This window comes from Curcuma longa, chromosome 16 (genome assembly GCF_044706935.1).
Source record: "Curcuma longa cultivar G26 ecotype Majalengka, Jawa Barat chromosome 16, ITB_CL_G26_1.1, whole genome shotgun sequence".
NCBI classification, from domain to species: Eukaryota; Viridiplantae; Streptophyta; class Magnoliopsida; order Zingiberales; family Zingiberaceae; genus Curcuma; species Curcuma longa.
Window position 1 is genome coordinate 7,323,107 of NC_133876.1, and position 20,934 is coordinate 7,344,040.

General features: G+C 34.8%; 1 protein-coding gene and 2 pseudogenes across 1 annotated transcript; 1 reads left to right on the top strand and 2 right to left on the bottom strand.

The window, feature by feature from the left end:
* Window positions 1-2,256: 2,256 nt before the first annotated feature.
* LOC141847719 (heat shock 70 kDa protein, mitochondrial-like) lies at window positions 2,257-5,315 on the bottom strand (annotated as a pseudogene).
* A 1,317-nt stretch (window positions 5,316-6,632) lies between these two features.
* On the bottom strand, window positions 6,633-9,443 carry LOC141848108 (uncharacterized protein At1g76660-like; annotated as a pseudogene).
* A 4,908-nt stretch (window positions 9,444-14,351) lies between these two features.
* Window positions 14,352-18,314, top strand: LOC141847898 (uncharacterized). Its single transcript, XM_074736003.1, has 10 exons — window positions 14,352-14,481; window positions 15,151-15,228; window positions 15,775-15,903; window positions 16,064-16,174; window positions 16,934-17,045; window positions 17,161-17,238; window positions 17,336-17,369; window positions 17,447-17,515; window positions 17,713-17,799; window positions 17,907-18,314. The coding sequence occupies exons 1-9, from the start codon at window positions 14,430-14,432 to the stop codon at window positions 17,785-17,787; spliced, it is 738 nt and encodes a 245-aa protein (XP_074592104.1). The 5' UTR covers window positions 14,352-14,429; the 3' UTR covers window positions 17,788-17,799; window positions 17,907-18,314.
* Window positions 18,315-20,934: the final 2,620 nt, after the last annotated feature.

The following is a 20,934-nucleotide window of genomic DNA, read 5'->3' on the forward strand; positions in this document are numbered from 1 at the left end:
ATTTGATGTTCGATTTGATAAGAGCTTATTTATGTTCGTTGAATATATACAAAATCAATTAAATAAATAAGTTTGAACAACTTGTTAAACTAAACAAACAAGCTTGAACACATGTGTTTAGTTCGTTAATGTTCATAAACCACATTCGTGAATAATATTTGTGAACAATATTCATAAATAAAACTCTTATCAACATATTAAATAAAAAAAATTTCAAAATAAACAAATAAATTTGTATTATTAAGTTCAATAACCAATCAAACAAATTTAAAATGTAAAAGTTTCAAACAATTAAAAAAGTTTGAATTGAAACTTTGATAACATCTAAATGAACTAAATTCAAACCAAGCTTGAACCTAGCTGAAGCTTAAATAATCATTTCAAAAGCTTAGTTTATTTTACGATCGGTTCAATTTGATTTGATTATTTTATCAAATAAGCTTGAATATCATAAAACTTGATTGGACTTAGACTTATTTACCGCCCTAGATTTTAGCTACAGTTTAAGTTCAATCTGAGGCTTCTTTCTAGCTAAAATCTCTCCTTTATCATGCTTTTGTGCAAAAAGATTGTTCTGAAGTTTATGCTTTAATTCTTGGACTCGCACGAAGAGTTCCCTAGTCAAGTAGACTCCCCTCTTTCATGAAACTGATATTTCACCAAATCTACTAATAGCAGGTCGATGCACACAAAACTTCAGCTGTCGTAATCGTGCCTGGTGAACTGTTTGTTCGAGCACCACTCGAGAGTTCAGGCCTGCAGCCGTAGACGACGATTCATTGCTGCAGTTTTGCAGGCAAAATCTTGCACTTACTCGGTTATTCTTAAATCCTTTTTTTCCTTCGATCTCTCTGATATTTAGAGCTATCCTGCTGAGATGACAAGAATTCTTTATCGTCGCAGTTTGTGAAAGCTGATCGAATAAGCTGGAAGCTTAATTTATTCTCGATAACTTCACTTGTAAATCTGCTTCCAAACCATCTGATCCTGATTAGATATTAGTTTTAATTGATTAGGATGATTGAGTAGTTTAGCCATGTTTTGGCATGTGCCCATTTGCGTATGAAGATAGTTTATGTCGACTTTTGTAGCTCATCTTCCTGATTAGCATAATGATCAGTTAAATAATCTCATTGGATTTTTAGTAGGCAATGCGTTGACACTATCTATAACTGTAATCATATGTATTTGAAGATTGAGGAAGGATTAAGAAGGTTTACTGAGCTAATTTTTTATTCTCTTTTTACTGTTACTAAATATAAGATACAATAATCATCAAATCTTTATCCTATTAATAAGGCAGATTAGGTTTGATTCTTTATTATATTTTAAAAAAATTGTTATATTTTATTGTTATTAATTAAATTCTATTATTATTTTTTTCTTTTCTAATTAATATGCATAGTTATTATAATTTTACATTAAGTATATACCAATCTCATCTTAAATATATTTTTCAAATTTTTTTTAATAAACACAATATTAATTTTCTTTCTAATATTTTTTTTTATACTATTCATCCTCTATGCTTTGTATCCACCTTGATACTTCCATTTCTACGACTGACTTTCTTTTTTAATTTATGTGTTTGATTCGTAATATAACAAATTTAATAGTCATTTTATATTTTTTTTTTAATTTTGAAAATATTTTATGATCATACAAGATATCTAACTTTCAGTCGATATAAAATATAAATAAATAATATATATGAATCCATCAAATTAGATATATACAGACTAAGAAGTGATGTCCTACACATTCTTTCATGCTCAATATCGGTCAGTGACTGAGACGTCCAGATCATTTTCAAACGTCTTGAGTCGTTCCAATACTTACTGCATAATCCTATTTGACCAACTCGCCATGTGCGATATTCGTCCGTGATTGAGTGCACAGGGCGTCCGGATCATTTTTGAATGTCTAAATTCGTCCCGACGCTTACTCAATCACAGATGCTACGCGCATGAGAAGGTGCATATCATATCATATCAAATACAAAACTACAAACTGAATGTTCTAACTCACTGCATCAACCCTAGTTGACTAACTCCATGAAGTTCACCATAAATGCATTCTTATCATCCATTCTACTTTTATGTCAAGACTAGAGAAAAGGACAAATAGCCGTATAAGAGATTGTCTTGGAAAATCACCGTAAGCTGTTCTATTGCTTTACAATGATGACCATTGTAAACGTTCTTAAGTGTGAACAAAAGCACTAATCACAAATAACTGTTAATGATAAAGAAAAATTAATTCGATAATAATAGTTCACATTACAAACTAGCATAAGGGTCTTATAAATCATCCATCCCATGGCTCAGAAATCATGCAATAATAATAATAATAATAATAATAATAAACCCTCAGAACTCTCAAAAATTCTGAAGGATGCATATGAAAAAGCTTACATTTTTGCTTCCTTGTACTCTGCTTCAGAAGTCTGGTCTCCAGCTGACCCAGAGGATCCTCCAGCAGACCCTCCTCCCCCACCTTGTTGCATATGTTGCCCGATCTTGGACACTGCTTTGTTTGCGGCATCGAGTTTCTCCTTGATCTTATCCACGCTATCTCCACCCATTACAGACCTCAAGTCGGCAACTGAACCTTCAATCTCTTTTGCAACTTCAGCTGGAATCTTGTCTCTGAATTCACCCAGGCTCTTCTCGATGCTGTAAATTGTAGTGTCCGCTGTGTTTCTGATATCAATTAAGGCCTTCCTTTCCTGGTCCTTTTGTGCATGGACTTCTGCTTCCTTTACCATCTTCTCTATCTCTTCTTCAGATAGCCCGCCCGAAGATCTTATGGTAATTTCTTGCTCTTTGTTAGTTGCTTTGTCCTTGGCTAATACCTTCACGATACCGTTGGCATCAATGTCGAACGTGACTTCTATTTGAGGCATGCCTCTCGGGGCAGGAGGAATTCCAGTTAACTCGAACTCCCCAAGAAGCTTGTTGTCCGCAGCCATCTCCCTCTCTCCCTGCAGCACATGGATCCCGACTTGGGTTTGGTTATCAGCTGCGGTTGAAAAGGTTTGGCTTTTTTTGATTGGAATGGTTGTGTTTCTGTTGATAAGCCTGGTAAAGATCCCTCCGAGGGTCTCGATACCAAGGGAGAGAGGGGTGACGTCGAGCAGGAGAAGCTCTTTAACATCACCTCTCAGAATGCCTCCTTGTATGGCAGCTCCCATGGCGACAGCCTCATCAGGGTTCACGCCCTTGCTAGGTCCCTTCCCAAATATCTGGCTGACAATTTCCTCACCCTGGTCATTCCACCAACCAAAAGTACCTCATCAACTTCTTTCACCGAGATGCCTGCATCTCTGAGACAATTGTTGCAAGGGATACAGTGCACTATCAATGTAATGTTGAAGTGCTTTGTCCTCATAAATGGAAGGTTTATTTCTGTTTGCATGGTGGAAGAGAGAATCAGCCTTTGTATTGCCAATTTGTCTTTAGATAAATCATGTTGTCTGTTCTTTTGAATTCACTGACCAGATAGTTCAGCAGTGCACTATCAAAGTCCTCACCACCAAGGAATGTGTCCCCATTGGTAGCCTTAACCTGAAGATGGAAAATCACATCAAGATCTAAATAAAAGAATATGATAGGAACCAGAGAAACATGTCGAGAACAAACCTCAAACACCCCATTGGAGATTTCCAGAATGGATACATCAAACGTACCGCCACCCAGATCAAAGACAGCAATCAAACCCTCCTTGTTGTTCATTCCGTATGAAAGTGCAGCCGCAGTGGGCTCATTGATGATCCTCAAAACTTCAAGGCCTGCGATCCTCCCTGCATCCTTTGTGGCCTGGCGTTGGGCATCATTGAAGTAAGCAGGGACTGTGATAACAGCCTTTGAAACAGATTTGCCAAGATAAGCTTCTGCTGTTTCCTTCATCTTGGTTAGGACAAATGCACCAATCTGGCTCGGCGAATATTGCTGGCCATTCATCTCCACCCACGCATCTCCACTAGGTGCCTTGACGATCTTATAGGGAACCATCTTTAGTTCCTTTTGAGTCTGGGGATCATCAAACCTTCTCCCAATCAATCTTTTAGTGCCAAATAGAGTGTTTGTCGGATTTGTCACTGCTTGTCGCTTTGCTGGAGTACCCACCAGAAGTTCACCCTTCTGATTAAAGGCAACAACAGATGGAGTCGTCCTTGCACCTTCTGCATTCTCAATCACTTTTGGAGTCTGGATCAAACAAGATGCACACATTACAAAACTTTGCACCAGAGAGAATCCCAATCCTAAGATGCTTTTGGCATCTCAAGAAATCAAGAAGGCCATGAAAAAAGCTTGTGTAATCTTTGGAAAACAGGGAAGCAAGGTGTACCTTCCCCTCCATGACAGACACACATGAGTTTGTGGTGCCTAAATCAATCCCAATAACATCAGCACTTGCAGGCTTTGAGCTACAAAATCAAAATTTCCAGAACTTTGATCACCAAATAGATGGTATAGTATGCCATAAGAGATGTCTATATGTTCAGATACTACATGGGTAAATTAGAAGCAGAGGTCAAAATATATTACCTGAATGTCCTTGCAGCATTCGCCCATCTTTGAGATAGAGGAGACGTGCCATAAGACGCTTTTAGAAAATTGGAAACCTGGATATACAGAGAATAATGCGCATAAATGAGACTAGAGAATCTATGTGCATAACTTAGTTTGTACTACCATAAACAGGTTGAAAACCAAAATTCATATTCTTTTAAGAAAAGTTTTCATGCTCAAGCAAGGTAAAATTAAACGAACATCACCAATCTGGATCACTTTGATATGTTAGTATGAGACCTTCAGCATAAAGTCAGTTCATCTACCGGATAAATATAAATTATCCAGCAAACCATGCGTCTAGATCAAAACATAATCGGAAAAATCTATCAGAACTCATATATCTACGCCTAAGTCAGTGACTCGCCCAACAAGAAATGGAATAGTTACAGGTTCCAAGATCATAATCGATACCACATACAACTTATTGAGTGATCAGATACCAATCGCAAAGAGGAAGAAACAAGTTCAAATCTTTTTACCCTGCAAATTGGTACATGCCACATAAGAAAAATAAGAGTCCTACTTTGATAAGAAACCTCCGTTTGGAGCTCAAAACATCTAGATCATACGAGAAAAAATTTGTATTTTTTCCATCGGAAATTAAGAAAAAACGGAAAGGGGTTATAGTTAGAAACCTGCGGGAGAGTAGAGGCGGCGGCGGCGGTGGAAGCAAAGGACCTAGACCTGGCCATCCTTGAGAGAATCACGGAACCGTTCGCCATGGAAGAAGAGATGGGACTTACGGGATCGGAGGAAGGCGGCTAGGCAAAAATAGGTATTGACCAGCGACAGCAGCTATAAAACCCAACGTAAACCCTCAAGTCGTAAGGCGAAAGCTTGGAAAAGCGGCAACGAAGTGAAAGTTATAGACTTGTACACGTAAAAATGCAATCGACGGCAAAAAATTGGAGACGGCAAATGAGTCAAAAACTATTATTATTATTATTATTATTATTATAATAAAATTATTTACATTTAATAAAGTTTAATATGATATGAAAATACTTAGGGAAACTCTAAAGGAATACAATTTTATGATGAACCTAATTATAAGCACAAAGAACCGAAGAACCTCATTCTGATGAACATTAATTAAAAAGAAACTATATAAGCACATGGGGTTGGCCATGGAACCTTCATTTCTTAGTTTATCTGGTTTATTTAACTGAATTAAACTAAAATTTGAGAATAAGCATAAACCTTGATCACAAAGTTTATCTCACACATGGCATTCAATCGGCAAGCATCTAATTAAAGCAATTCAGAAACAAGGAACTACAAACATATGAGAGAACATGTTTTCATATGACAAATACATGCTTGAAGTTGACAATAATAGAAGGAATAAATACATTGCAGATTATTAAACGGGGGCAAGACAAGCAAAATTTAGGTAAAATAACTAGGATATACACCTAACTATTTCAGGAAGAAATGTAAATACATAGAATACAAAACATGATGAAATTCTACAACAAAACAGTAAAATTAATGTGTTTATCACAGGAATACATTAGACTACGAGAATGGAATCGCTCATAGAATGTCTGTCTCCTGGCCCTTCAAAATCAGAATCTACTAGTCATTCAACGGCAAGCAAACAAATTTGGTTATCTATCAGCTAGTGAAGTACTTATCAGTTATGGCAGAAAATTCATCCTAGTAAGGTATTGACTTCTCAGAAACTTCTGGCACGTCATTAATTGGTCTCTACGTTGTCTATTGCTTTGGGACATGCTCCTCTCCACGGTATGTATCAGGATTGAGATCAACTAAAGGAAGGGCATAATCAGATCGAGTGATTTAATGACACAGTAAATTAACTGCAGCATTTGTTGGATTGGGTTTCAGTCATCAGCATTGAGTAGCTCCCGAAGGAAACTAAGTATGCAGGTTTCATATGGATGCATGTGACCTTCCCAGCCTATTGTGATTGACCTGGTGGTATGTTGCTCAGATTCAATTTGTCCGTACCACATACTTGCATTGTGCTCATAGGATCCAGAAAATTGCACAACTTTTTACCTTTTTCAAACCCAACAACTGGGGACAGCTCTATTGTGGTTTTACTAATATTAAATGGAGATATTGTGAAAGACTCATCAAGTGGATCAGATAGCTCCACACAATTTTGAGATGTGGTGATTTCATCCACACTGAATCCGAATGATGCCCTGTAAGCTTCAATCTCTTCCACATCTTGTTTGCAAGTTTTATGTTGTTGGCTTCCACAACTGGAGTAGACATCTGCTTCCCTGGAAATAGTAAGCTTCCCGGCGGAATTAGGAAGTGGTTGCTGCACCTGATCCAAGTGAAACTGTGCTGATGTTGCCTGATAGAAGAAGCTGGAATCAGGATAAACTATGAAATTTCTGGTTGTAGATGAATCAAGTCCAGGCAACTTGGTTGATGCATTCCTGGAACCAGGAGAGCTATGAGTGGGTGTGGAAGCACCCCATTGTGAGGGGTTATCACGCTTCCAAAAAGGAGAAGACAACCTAGTTCTAAGGGTTCCAGAGGCAGGTGATATTTGGCTGCTTGAAGGACTCGCAGGGTACAGTGGACAATTCACTTGGAGATCAGTAGCAACCGCATAAGTTGATGGCAAATAAGACACTCCATTGTCTTTCCCTGCACCAATAATATCCATAGCTGATGACAGAAACCTCGCATAAGGTACATCAGGAGATGATGGTGTAGTAAAGTAAGCAAGCTCTGGTGGAGGGGTCAATGGAGCCGTGGATGGCTCTGTTGTAACGGTAGAAAACACAGGAGGTGACACCAACTGAGTTTCATGAGCATATGGTCCTATTGTAAACATGGTTGATGATATTCCTCCAGGAGAATAGGCTGAGACTGACAAGAAACAATTAGGTGACTGGGCTGTTGAAGGGAGTGCAGAGTTTGAAAATGATGCTGGAGATGAAGGTGGTGCGAGAATGGATAAGTTCAGTGCATTATTTTCATTAGAAATTCCAGAAGATGTAGATCCATTTAAATGACTAGTTGATGTGCTCCCATCTGGAGTACGGGATGCAGGAACAATCCGTTTCACTCGTTTTCGTGATCCGAAACAGAAACAGGACAGTCCACCAAAGCAAGCCACCCATCCACTCTGGTAGTGAAATGAAACATGAATACCAAAAAAATGCATATGGATCAGCATATTGAAATTTATCTATGAAACAAACTGAAAATGAACCAATTATGCAAACAGTATCCACACACAGATCCTTACAACTGCCTAGAAGTACCAAAAAGGAACCATGAAATTATAAATATATTCTGCTCTACTTTAACCTATTTTGGTTCATTGTTTGTTCTGTTATCTAATATGGAAAAGGAAAGGGGGATGCGGAGAAATTGGCCCACAACTTTTCCTGACAGTTGTTAGGAAAAGAAATTGTTGGGAAAATATCCTAGAGGAAAGGGGTAAAAGGAAGGTGAAGACAAAACAACAAAGCTTGGGACCTTCTTTATCCTCAACAGGACTTAAGTTAGGCCCCACTAGATTCTCAGGCTGGCCAAACCAATTTATGACACGCATATTTCAGTATGCTCGAGAACCAAAGGTCAAACCAAACAATTAATTTTGAGACTGTTAATGATCATCTAGAAATAAAAACCTGAAATCAATAAAGTCATCCTCACTAGTTAAATACAGAAATAGTTACCAGGAGTCTTTCTGTATTAAGTTTTGGGAAAATGATAATGAGCAATTTAATTGTCCGTGATAAGAACTAGAGTAGATATGGAAAGAAGTAAAATGATAAGTTTTAAATTTTAGAACAGGAAAATTATTTTCCACTTCTAGTGAACTACTACTGAAACAAGAGCAAACATTAAATAAAGAATAAAAACAAAGGAAAACCTGTAATCTTCTTGCCCTAACCAGTAAAAGAAATATTTTAACTGTTATAGGGTCGTGGTAAATTAGATGAACACGATCATAAATTGGCATTTTCCCCTTGTTTGTTTTGTATCTTGTTCGTTTCTTGTATCAATGAGTTGGGACACGTGAAAATTGGAAATGCAGCTGTTAATGGACAAGAGAAATGTGTGCTCCAACAGCATGATTATAAAATTATTGGAATATATGCATTCTACAAGATAGCAAATGGATAATGGACCATGAAGTCAAAAAAAATATCCTTTGGCTAGATATTCTCCACTTCAAGAACAGTAGAAATTTGTCAGTCAATTAGTTAGAATTGTAAGGTCAACCGTATCAGTCAGTTAATGCAAGAAAGAGTTGTGCATTAACCAATCATTATAATTGGCATTTTTGGTACATGTACTCTCAGAATAATGAGACAGAAGGAGAGAAAACAAACAAGAGGGTAAAGAAAGATTTTGTCGAATCAAAGAAGTTAGAGAAACAAAATGGCAGTGAATTAAATAAAGGTCAGTAAGTTATGATAAAAGAGCATTTTTATGGCTCGCTATCAAGGTACAAAAATTTTCAGCTCTATAAACTTACCTGATTAAATGACAATTCAACCCAGAAACCAGTTCTCCGCTTTAAATTATTCAATTTTCTTCTAGAGAAGTCACTTTTCTGAGAAAACAAAATACTGATGTGATACAAAATAGAGGAATGCAAACTATGTCCTTCAACCAGAGGGAAAAAATTGTTCCATTATCTTCCCTGATCGCAGCAAATCTAAATCCAAAATGCACAAAATCGCTCTAACGAAGCGTGAGATAGAAAGGAGCAGCCGAACGTGGTGAAACGCGGGAAAACATACGTACCCTCTCACGCTGGTCCATTCTTGGCTCCAAAGAACGAATAGCCGTGGCCGGCCCGGAGCTGCTGGGCGCCACCTCACCAGCGATGTTCCCTCTGCCGCCGCCGTTCCCTGCCATCGTACTCCTCCTCTTCCCCTCACATTATCATCTATGATCTGATTCACAGCAGATCGGATCGGATCGGATTAGATCAGATTGTTTTTTTTTTTAAATGACGATGCATTGAAAAAGGAGGAACAGGCTTGCCTGGGCCTCTTTTGCTTCAGAATTTGTTCTTGCCTGGATTGGTCCCTTCCGATTCCGCTCCTCATTTCATTACTCTTCTCATGCGCTGTTTCCACCGCATTCGCTCACATTTCACGCTCTCACTTCACCACGCAACCCTACCCTTCAACGCCCCCAGAAGCACTCTCGACTCTCGAGGCTCTACTCTCTCCCTCTTCTTCTTCCTCCTCCTCCAGTGGATGCGTCCAATCCCTTAACATCTCTATAATCTCCTTTTCGTCCTTTCTTCCATCTGTTCTTTTTGTTCCCTCTCTCTCTCTCTTTCTCTCTATTCGCTGGGTTGCTTGCGCGGGTGAGCAAGAGATGCGTTAGCGAATCCGTGCCGACGAGAGAGAGAGAAAGTCATATGTCGCCCGTTACATGTATTAATAACTTCCGTTACGGGAACGCAATCTTCGAGTCGGCTGCGTTTACGCAACCACAATAAAAAAACGTTATCGGAGTGTCGTATCGGAGATAATTGAGCGTCGGAGCTCGCTACAGTTGTGGCAACGATAAAAACTGTATATTTACAAATTCAAATTTGATAGGTCGAAAAAAAAAAATTCAAATTTTAATCTTCTTTCTGCCCTTGCGAGGTGGAGCTGGATTTTTCAATTTGAATTAAAGTGGAAGATAATTAAGTTTTTAAAATTAAGGGACGAGAGTAGAGAAATAATAAAAAATAAAACAAACTGTATATTTATAAATTTAGAGAGTAATGATAAGTTATTCTTAACTATTAATTAAATAATATGAAAGGTAAAATCAGTGGTTACAAGAGTTAGAATTATTTGAATTATCGGTTTAAACCCATTAACTAAGGTCCACGAACTCATGCTGAGAAAAATATTCTTACACAATGGTCAACTACAACGTCTCAATTTACCTTCTTCACAGATGATCGTGAACTTGATCATGTGGAATCGCTTAGGTGGTGGATTTTACATTTTGTTACAACGAATAACCAACTCATGGACATGGTTAAGATTATAAGGTGAGTTTGATTCAAACCTCGCCCTATGGTCGGGTTTATTTTACTCTCTCCCTTTTAATTTGTGCTCATTTTGAATTGAAAAATCCTATTTAGACTCACAATAAAAATCTTAACTTAATTGCTCACTAATCTCTTAAAAACCTCCTCCTTGGAAGTAGACCTAACCCCGCTCTAGGTCTAGCTCGAGCCCAAGTTTGTACCCATTGACCAAGTTGCTGAGGCGGAACCGTAATTAGCCCGACAAGGGCACCGGGTTAGTTACGATTCTAACCTAATAAAAACCACCGAACTGATGGTTAACCACTAGTTTGGTCCACCAATTCAATTTTTTATGTATGATCATTGGCCGACAGTTTTAGTCGATGGGGGAATTTTTTTATATATTTTTCGACAATTGAGATTTTTAATTATTTTTTTATCAATGGATACAATTTAGTGTTCATTACTTTTCAAACTCTATAAATAAAGAGTTTATTTCATTGTTTCTATGTACATCTTCTCTATTCTCATTCACAATTCTGTAATTTATACATACTTTTACTCCAATTCTATACACTTTTGAGTTTCACTTTTGACTACAGTGGAATAAGACCAAGGAGCTTCATCATCTCAATCTCAAAAGGGCAAGGAAATAATGAATCCGAATAAGGAACTCAATATTCAATTCACTGTTGATGATACCAAACAACTTCTGATACCAAATACAAGTACAGATGCAATTACTTCTACGGTTCAAGATGTTCCTCTTTTAAAATATTCTATTTTTATTAAATATTTTGAGAAAGTAATACTCTTCTATTGAGAGATTTGCATGTAAAATATAAACACTGCAATGCTTCCTACAAATTTTAAGTCATCGATGGTTATGGATCATTGAAACAATACAAAAATAAAGCATCCAATAATCTAAAATCAATGGTTGTCAAACACAATTATTTATATTTTTTTACTAGTGGAAGTTCTGATTTTGATTTATTTTTATATTTTAATAATAAATTAAGAAAATCATTAGTTAGATTTGTTTTTTTATAATATCTTTTATTTATTTTTGAATCTAAATGCGCTTTTAAAATTTTTTGTAAAAAATCTCTTAATCCATACGATAAACATGTTCCTAGAACTAGATTTACAAAAAAAAACAAATAAATTAAAGATTAGTAAAACAAAGAGAGAAAAATTAATTGAAGAATTTATTAAATAAATAATAAAGTTCTTTTATGTTTAATATTTGAAATGATCATTGACAAATATATTCGTATATGATTATGATTTGTCATTAGATCGATAACTTCTAAAATATTAAAAAAAAAAACTATTAACTTATAAAGTTTTTGATGAATCACATACTGCTAATAACATTTCACAATTATTATATTTAATTTTAGAAGAATATGTATTAACTGATAAAATATTTTTAATATCATTAATAATACTAGTTCTAATATTGCTAATATTGATGAACTAAAATTTATATGTCCACCTGATGGTTTGTTTTTTTATATTCATTGTATATGTCATATTTTAAATTTATGTGTTCAACATAGATTAACAATTAAAAAAAATAAATTAAATTAATTATAACTGCTATTTCCTATTTATAGTTGTATCCATCTATAATAAAATATTGTTAGATTTTGTAAACTATGAAATGAGATCTAAAAAATTTACAAGTGATGTACCAACACGTTCAAATTCAACATATCAATTGTTACAAAATTTATTTCAATATAGAGAATTATTATGTTCATTTTTTACATAAATTATTAATAATACTAATATATATTTATTTTCACACTAATAAAATATTTGTAGTAGTATTTGTAAAATTTTAAAAGTATTTAATGATATAACTGAACAACTTTCTAATTTTTATTATCCTACTTCTCATTTAATTTTAATGAATTTTTATAATATAATATTAGTTTTAAATGAAAATAATAATAATGAATTTTTATGTTCTCATGTATTTAGCAATGAAAGCGAAATAGAAATAATATATTTTTATATTTCTGAAATTTATTTAGTTGTATTTACTTTTAACCCTAGATGTAAATTTAAAGTTTATATGAGAAATGCTAATTTTATATTTCTATGCTTTAATTCATTTAAAGATTTTTTTATCATAATATATAATATTGTATATAATATTAAAAATATTTATATAATATTTATATATAATATAATATAAAATATAGAATATAAATTAATATTTTTAAAATATAAAATACTAGTAGTAGTAATTTAAAACTTATAAAAATATGACTTTTATTAAAAAGACAGACAAAATATTCACGAGGATCATCAAGTTTCACATAGGAACTTGAGAATTATTTTATGACTTCTTTTGATTTTAATTAATGAAGTAGATAATAAAGCAATTTTCGATATCCTAAAGTAGCAGTCACATAAGACTCAAGGCTTTCTCGTCCTATCCATGATCGCCAAAAAAATTTTAATTTGTCTAGTGTTAACTATTGCTGTGGAACGAACTTTCAATGCTGAGGGTAATATATTAAATGAACGATGATTGATTTTGTCTCCTGACTCATTGGAAGCCCAAGTATTATTCAACAATTGGATTAGAATCGAAAAAAGAATACAAGGAATGCACCTTTCAAATGATAAAATCGAAGAATTTGATAACAAAGGAACAAATAATAGGGGAAACAAAAGTAAATAGCAATGTCACTTCTTAAGATATAATTGTAAAATGTAAGAGAATTACATGTGCTTTGATGGTTCTATATCCTAAGAGGATGCATAGACAACTTAAATAAATACATGCTATAATAATATTGAACCACGATGATCGCAACCGTCTTGGATGGTCAAAGTTCTAAACTGTCGATTTTGAATCGGGGTCAAGTATAGTTGGAAGTAGAGGTGATAATTAGGTTGGACCACTTCACACGACTTGATAAGGGTTAGGTTGTACCAAGTCTAGCTCGGGCCACATCACATGACTTGATTAACGGTTGTGCCAAGCCTAGCTCGGCTTGGTCACAGTTGGGCAAAAGTTGCATGACCTCCGTGTTGGGTCAGATATCATCGAAGCACATCGTATAATTTATTTAAAATTAAAAATAAAAGATAATAAAAATAAAAAATTATAAAAATACATTTTAATTATTTATACTTATTTTTTTTATAAATTTCTTTATTTTTCTGTTATTTTTTATTTTTATTTATTTATTATTATTTTATTTTAGAAAAACAAATCTAGCAGGTGCAAGCCGGAGTCAATCTGACACATCCTATGATAATTCGTGTCAAGTCCAACTCGGCAGGCCATCAAAATTATAGTTGTCAATTTAAATTGGACTCGTCGGAATGGTCTATCCTGTCAAATAATCTAAACGGATTGGATTAAAATTTTATGAATCTATTTTAAGATGGGTTGACCTATCCAGATCCGCGATCCACGTAAGTTAGCCCGTGGTAGATTTAAATTGACCTGCGGATTGAAAAAATTTATATATTTAATTTAAAATTTAACATTAAAATAAAAAATTCAATGGATTAGTGGCCATCTCCGTTTAATAATAATTCAAATTTAAAATTTTAATTTAAATAGTAATTTAAATTTAAATTTTTTAAATATTTTTTTTATCAGATTCATAAATTAGTCTGTCCAACTCTCAATCTGTTTTGAATTAAATTAAATTGAAATTTTTTTTAATCCGTCGAATTAACAAATCGATTGACCGCCCAATTATATATTGGTCCGGCCGCGGCGGTCCATGCCCCTCCCGGTCGGCGGTTTTGCCACCCTTTCGCTACCAATAGGGTTTAGTGGAGAGAGCCCTCTTTTATTCTCTCCCTCCTCAGCTACAGGCTCGTAAATGACGGACGAAGGTGGAAACGGGTCTGCCTTTCCTGGAGGAAAATATCAAGGTTAGGTTTTCTCTTCCATTTTGTGCTGTTCGCATCTTTGTGTAAAAAAAAAAAATCTAATTTTTTTACTTAAATCTGCAAGTGAATCAGGTGTTCTGCATAAAGGTTTAATTTTTCGACTTCAGAAACGAATTCGTTTAGTGCATGTTCGAAGATTTGATAGTTTCATTGAGTACCTAAGTGACTAGGTGGAAAACGCAATTACATTTTTTTTTCTCTTGTAAAATCGTGGCTTGGGGTTGTCTGTAGTCTCATTTGAGAAAACAATATATCGTATGCAGCCTGAGAAAAAGTGCTTTCCATTGATTTTGAAGTATGTTGTGTGAGAGAAGGTTTCCTATGAGGTTGCATTTCTTTGGGAGGCGAAATTTCCCTTTTTGTTTTTTTTATCAAAACTGTGTCCTATAGATGTGCATCGACAACCCTCTCTGGTGTTGACTCAAATTTTAGCCAAAGCTAAGAAGAGTTCTTCATATAATATAATAGTAGCATACCTTCCATGGTGTGCTGCTTTGTGGAAAATTTTGATATGTTTCAGTGACTATTCTATACTTCTAGTTATAGTATGATCCTTTATTTTTAAGGTTATGCATTGGTTTTGAATGCACATAGGTTTAAGACACCTTTTTTTATTCTTGCAGAATTTTAATAGCAGTATTTTTGATGCAGGATCACTCAAAGGTAAGAGTGCTGCTGCTCTGAAGGAGTCACATGTTGAAATTGAATTATCAGATTCTGATGGTGAAGGTAGCATTTTTTTTTCTTTTCTAATTTAGGCGCTAGTTGATATAAACAACTGTTCTCACTAGGATAGTAACATAGCATGCAGCGGAAACCCTAACTTTATACTGAGGAAAAATCTCACGCAGAAAAAAGTAGGAATGCTATTATTCAATAGTGAATATTATATAAGACAATAATGTTTATATGGACCCAATACTAAAAAAAATAAGCAAACAATTACCCCTGGTAATTTATTACCAATTCAAAGTAACAAACTACTTGATGAAAATAACAATCAAATTATTTCCTTTTCTGCATTGGATATTTGTACATGTTTTAGTTAAGTGACATAGCATACTTGACATCTAGTTTTCTGATTCTTCATTCTTGGGTTTGGTAGGTGTTTATTGTTAATTGATGATTTGTTCATAATGTAGCACAATTTGGTTTTGTACTTGAACAACATAAGAACTCATGTCAATTATTCAAAGTTAAGGGCATGATTCTTGCCAAATGTCACCGTCCTGGTTAATTGTAATCAATACTATAATTTGTGTTCATTTTTGTTAGGTTTTATTGAAACACCTCTTCCAAGTACCAAAGGAAAATCATCAGCTGAGCTGAAATCTGGCAAGAAAAAGGCCTCTTTTTCAACCATGAAAACAAGTGGAAACAATCTATTCAATAATTCAACTGCAGGTCCATCCTTCCTTTCTTCTTCAAATTGTTTTAGTTTAATATATTACTTATTAACAGAGCTCTAGCAGGTGCTATTCATTGTCCCTCCAACTTTTACTATTAAAACATACTTTTTCAGAAAGATACCATTAATGGAATTTTGCCTTCTTTTATTGTATAGGAGATCTAGGTAAAAGTTCCAACGCTGGGAAGGCTGGGGGAAAAGGAAGCTTACCACAAGCAATACCACTCGAGCCTTTGATAGCAGAAACACAATTGAAAATCGAACTAGGTTATTGATGGACCAATATTTAATTCTTTTTTCATCTTTTATTTTGCTTGTGTTTTTTTTCTTATTCTTTTTCCTAGATATTTTGCTTTAGTCCATCAAATAAATGGATGTAGTTTTCATATCTGGCTTCATGAATCTCCATTTCTTTTTTTAGTCAAAGATTTCATGTTTGTGTATTTTTTTGTGTCACACACTGCACTTGCAGGTTAGACCTGACTATTTTGAAATTCACAAACAGTATCTCTGTGTAGTGTGGCACTTACAACTAGTTTAGATGTGTACATCATGCATTATGTTGACCATTGGTTGCATTAATGCGCAATCTTATTCTTTATATCATTTTTGAGTATCTTATTTTTCCCAGTCTGAGTTGTATTTTTGACTGTTGGTCTGAATTTAGCACTTGCAGCAACTACTACAGCCTGCATTAAGACTGAAAGTGCAAAATACGCTACCCATGAAATAAACTCTCCTATTACTGATAGAGCTTTCGATAAACAATAGCACTGCTATCTAATTTTCCCTGTATATCCTCATCTTCGCTGCATATCTTTTTGGTGATGCAATCATAGAGGCCAAATGGTTAAAATAATTTTCAAAACCCTGTAATTTCTTATAATTTGTTTTTCTTAGAACCACCACTTGTATTATTATCACTATATGTAGGAATTTTGTGCTATCCAACGAACTTAATTAAGAACCTTGTGTTAATATGTTGGGGACTCATTTTTGTTTTTGTTGTTGTTGAACTTCTTTCAGAACTTCCAAAAGGTGCTAGATTATTAATGGATTGTGAAGCTGCAGAAGTTTTACAAGATATCCATGAACACATGACTGTTCTATCAGAAGATCCAAAGATAAAAATGCCTGAGTACTAGCTAGCAATTACATTCATACTTTGTTCTTTTCGCTGTGCTTTGTTTGCAGATTATTCATATTTTCATAGTTGGTAATTGTTTTTCTTAATGACATATTTTTCTTCTCAGGTCATTTAGCAAGGCATTGCAATACTCCAAAGTCAATGATCATTATAAAAATGCCAAGGCTGTGCGACAGGTTTTGGAGTATCCTTCAGTTTAACACGTTATTTTTGGTTAACTTTTGCATTATGTCATTATTTGGAAAGCCTTTTTCAATTGGACCATTAACTTGAGTTTCTAGAACTTTGAAACTAAATGCAATCACTGATGGCGAGGTTTGTACTCTATCTTAATATTCTTGATTTATGCATTTTGATCCCTCTCTATATGCTTGCTTTTGACCGTCACTCAGATATGCATGGTGGGGAATGTTTGTCCAGAGAATGTAGATGAAGTTTATGCTTTAATACCATCCTTGAAGGTGAGTGTTATAATTCCTCTCTTTATAGGTGTTGACTCTTATGAGATCTGTTCTGCTCCTACACAGTTTTAAACTGAAATTTTTATGGCGTCGAGAGAGCATGAGCTTCTTTCTTCTCTTCGGTGGATCGTATATATTGTATTCCTTGGGTATTTCTCGATATGATTCTAAGTCATTTACTGCACTTTTATACTTAGGGAAATAGAGAAAAGAATGAAGGGGCACTCAAAGATGCCATAGCTAGTCTGGCAAAGTTCCGAACGCCAAAATAATTATTGTTGCAGGTAACTAGTGAGCTTATTCTGGTGCTGGAATCATTTTTTGTTCTCATGCTACTATAATCAATTCAATAAATTGTTGTGCCCTTTTGAGACTTTAAATTCATCTGCAGTTCACAGCGACCAGGATCAGATTACCAATTACCAGTAGCAAAATTATGGTTCTTCACCTGAGAGTAGCAGCTCGCGCTGCTCCCTCTGTTGACTTAGATCACCACTCTATAAATTTAAGAAGCCACCTCCTTTGATCCAGTACGTGTGAGATTCTTTTAAAGAATCTCAGTTCATTTCGCTTACCCGTTCAAGTTGAAGCTGTAAGATCATAGTGAATGCCAAGTCCATGATGGGCTTCTAACTGACTCATCTCGCTTGTGGTTTTGGAGTTGGGTGGTAGATGATATCTTCATCATGCAAATGAATCTTTACTGAAACTTTTGTTCTTGTCAAATAGATACTTGATGAATCATGTTTGCACTAAGTTTTTTGATTATTTACCTGTGCTATTGATTGCGTTTACTTCATTTAAGATTGTTACTAGTAATTCATCATCATTGTTCTTATCCCTATTTCACTGCATCCAAGTATAAAGCTTCCATGAAAGCGTTTGGAGTGGTTAATATGAATGAATTGAGTTGGTATATGTATGTTCTTAGCAAGTGAAAATTTTGAAATATCATTAGGCTCTTTTTGGTTGAGTTGGTTAATGCGGAATAGATTTGTGACAATAAATAATAAACAAATTCGACGAAATTGAGGGAATATTCTTTCTGTAGTAATTAATTGTAGTTTTTCGATTTACTTTTTTACCTATGATCGTGAGATTGATCGTGTGGGACTATTAGCCGGTGGATTTCATCTTTTGTTACAGTTTAGAATGGTTAATGTGAATTGTTTTCTACACAAGATTCTTTGAATTGAGTTGGTATATGTATGCTTGAAATATCATTAGGCTCCTTTTGAAATCTCATACGGGGTCGGGCAAAATTATCAAAATATATCATTTTGATAAATTATGAAAATTTATTATCAAAATATATCATTTTGATAAATTATGAAAATTTAATATCATTCTGCATTAAAATTTAAAATTTTAATCTGTATTGTAGTTTGGGTATTTGATTAAAAGGATATTGTTCTAAGTAGGTTGAAAGGAGGAAAAAGGTGAAGGAATGAGATATTATCGGATTAAATCAAAATTTGTAATTTTATCTAAATTATTATAATAGTAATAAAATAAGAATATTTTTAAAATAAAAAATATATATAATGGGTCTTCTTCTTTTTATAAATAGGTATATATAAATAAGTACGCTAATAATTCAATCTGAAATCGACATTTGCAAAGATTTTTAATCAACATTAAAGATTATAGGGGTCAGCTGTGCTTCCATACGTGCGAACTTGCTTCTGAGCTCTGTTTCTTCTTCCTCCATCCATGCATTCTCGTGCCGGAGTTCCTCTTTCTCTCTCACGACCCGGTTCAGTTCTCCGAGGAGCCGGCAGTTTGCCGACCGGAGATGTGCCACCTGTGCCCGCAGCTCGCAAAGCTGCTGCTGCCGCCGCACCCGCGCACGGCGCGCTGACTCCCTGTTCGATATCATTCTCCTCTGTTTCCTTTGCTCCGCCGTGCTCTGTTGCCGGCGGTCGTGCAGTATTTCCGTCGCTCCGACGGAGTTGGGGAGCAAACCCCGATCCAATTCTGGAGTAGCTGGGAGTAGTTTTGGAGACGAAGAGGAGGAGGAGGATTTGAGGGAGAGAGCTGCATGGTCGAAAGAAACAGAGGAGCAAGTTCGATGGCGTGGTGTTGGAGGAAGGATGGAGTCACAATATATAGCCGGCTAAATTCAGTTGGGACATGCATAGACACTCAATTTGGAGGAAATTATTGTGTTGAGAGATCCACGGTTCGAGTATCCGAAATAGATGGACTATGAAGGTCGGTTGCTAACACACTACTGTGGATGCTTCTAGATTTACTTGATGGCAATCAAGGGAGAGAACTGTCGCTCCGGAGCATGAGCATGATTGAGTTGGTTACTATAGGACAGATTTGTTGAAGTAGACAAGGATCGAATCTCGACGAAGTCGAGACAATACCCTTTTCATAGTGACCAATTGGTGAGATGGCGAAGATAAGATTGTTAATTACCAAGACCTCTCATTTTATATAATTTCTATCTAGTTTTTAAAACATGAGCAAAAACTTAGTTGAACATATGAAGTAGTAGTTGCATTTAGCTTTCATGGCTATGACATTAAGAATTCAATAGCACCTTGTTGTTCTAGACGATCACCATTAATTAATTATTCTAAAATAGAAGGAATGCGACAAGAAATTTGTGATGATTAATTTATTAATTCTTTCTAGCACCATTAATTCTTTCTAAACCCTAAAGCCAAAAGCAATAACTATCATGCATGCCAATAAATTATCTAGTGGCACAATTGATTTTGATAGCATGAATACAAAAGATCCTCTAGATTATCAATTTGCTAACACCTTTTGATGCAATCATATTATTTTAGAGAGAGTTGATCTTCTAATTAATCATGATTTTTATTTTTATTTTGACTATAAGCTTTTAATATTGTTGTCATATAGATCAATTATTACTATAATAATTTCAAACTTAAAAAAGATTTTTTTTTAATTGAAAAAAAAAACACAAAAATGAAGGATACAACAAACAAGGCTAAATTTTGGGCAAATCCCTCTAGACTCTAGTAACTAAAATTTCATATACGTCTCCCCCGGGCACGATACAATGGTAAGATTTATTAGTTTCCTTTATTTTTTTTAAGAGAAAGAAATGCAATGGAATCTTCTTTTTAGATTATCTTTTTATGGTTATCTTTTAGCATGCTTTAGTGGGAAAGGCTCTTGTATGCTATCAAGGTTCTTAAACTAGTGCAAATGGGTAGAAGGTTGGTGCAACAAGCTCAATAACTTTCAAAGACAATATATATTAAACAAAAACACTAATTCAATGTACTCGCAAATAATTGGTTATTAGTGGTGTTGTTGCATCTTAGACTGTGGATTACATTTATAAGAAATTAATCGAGATGGAGCTAATGTCGTATTCGATGATTGATTATATTAAGATGTGTATTTATAGATTTGTAAGCATTTGAATAAGT

Coding starts and splice junctions, on each gene's coding strand:
- LOC141847898 (XM_074736003.1), top strand. CDS start 14,430: ATGACGGACGAAGGTGGAAACGGGTCTGCCTTTCCTGGAGGAAAATAT. Junction 14,482..15,150: donor TCCTGGAGGAAAATATCAAG/GTTAGGTTTTCT, acceptor TTTTTGATGCAG/GATCACTCAAAGGTAAGAGT. Junction 17,516..17,712: donor CTTTAATACCATCCTTGAAG/GTGAGTGTTATA, acceptor TTTTATACTTAG/GGAAATAGAGAAAAGAATGA.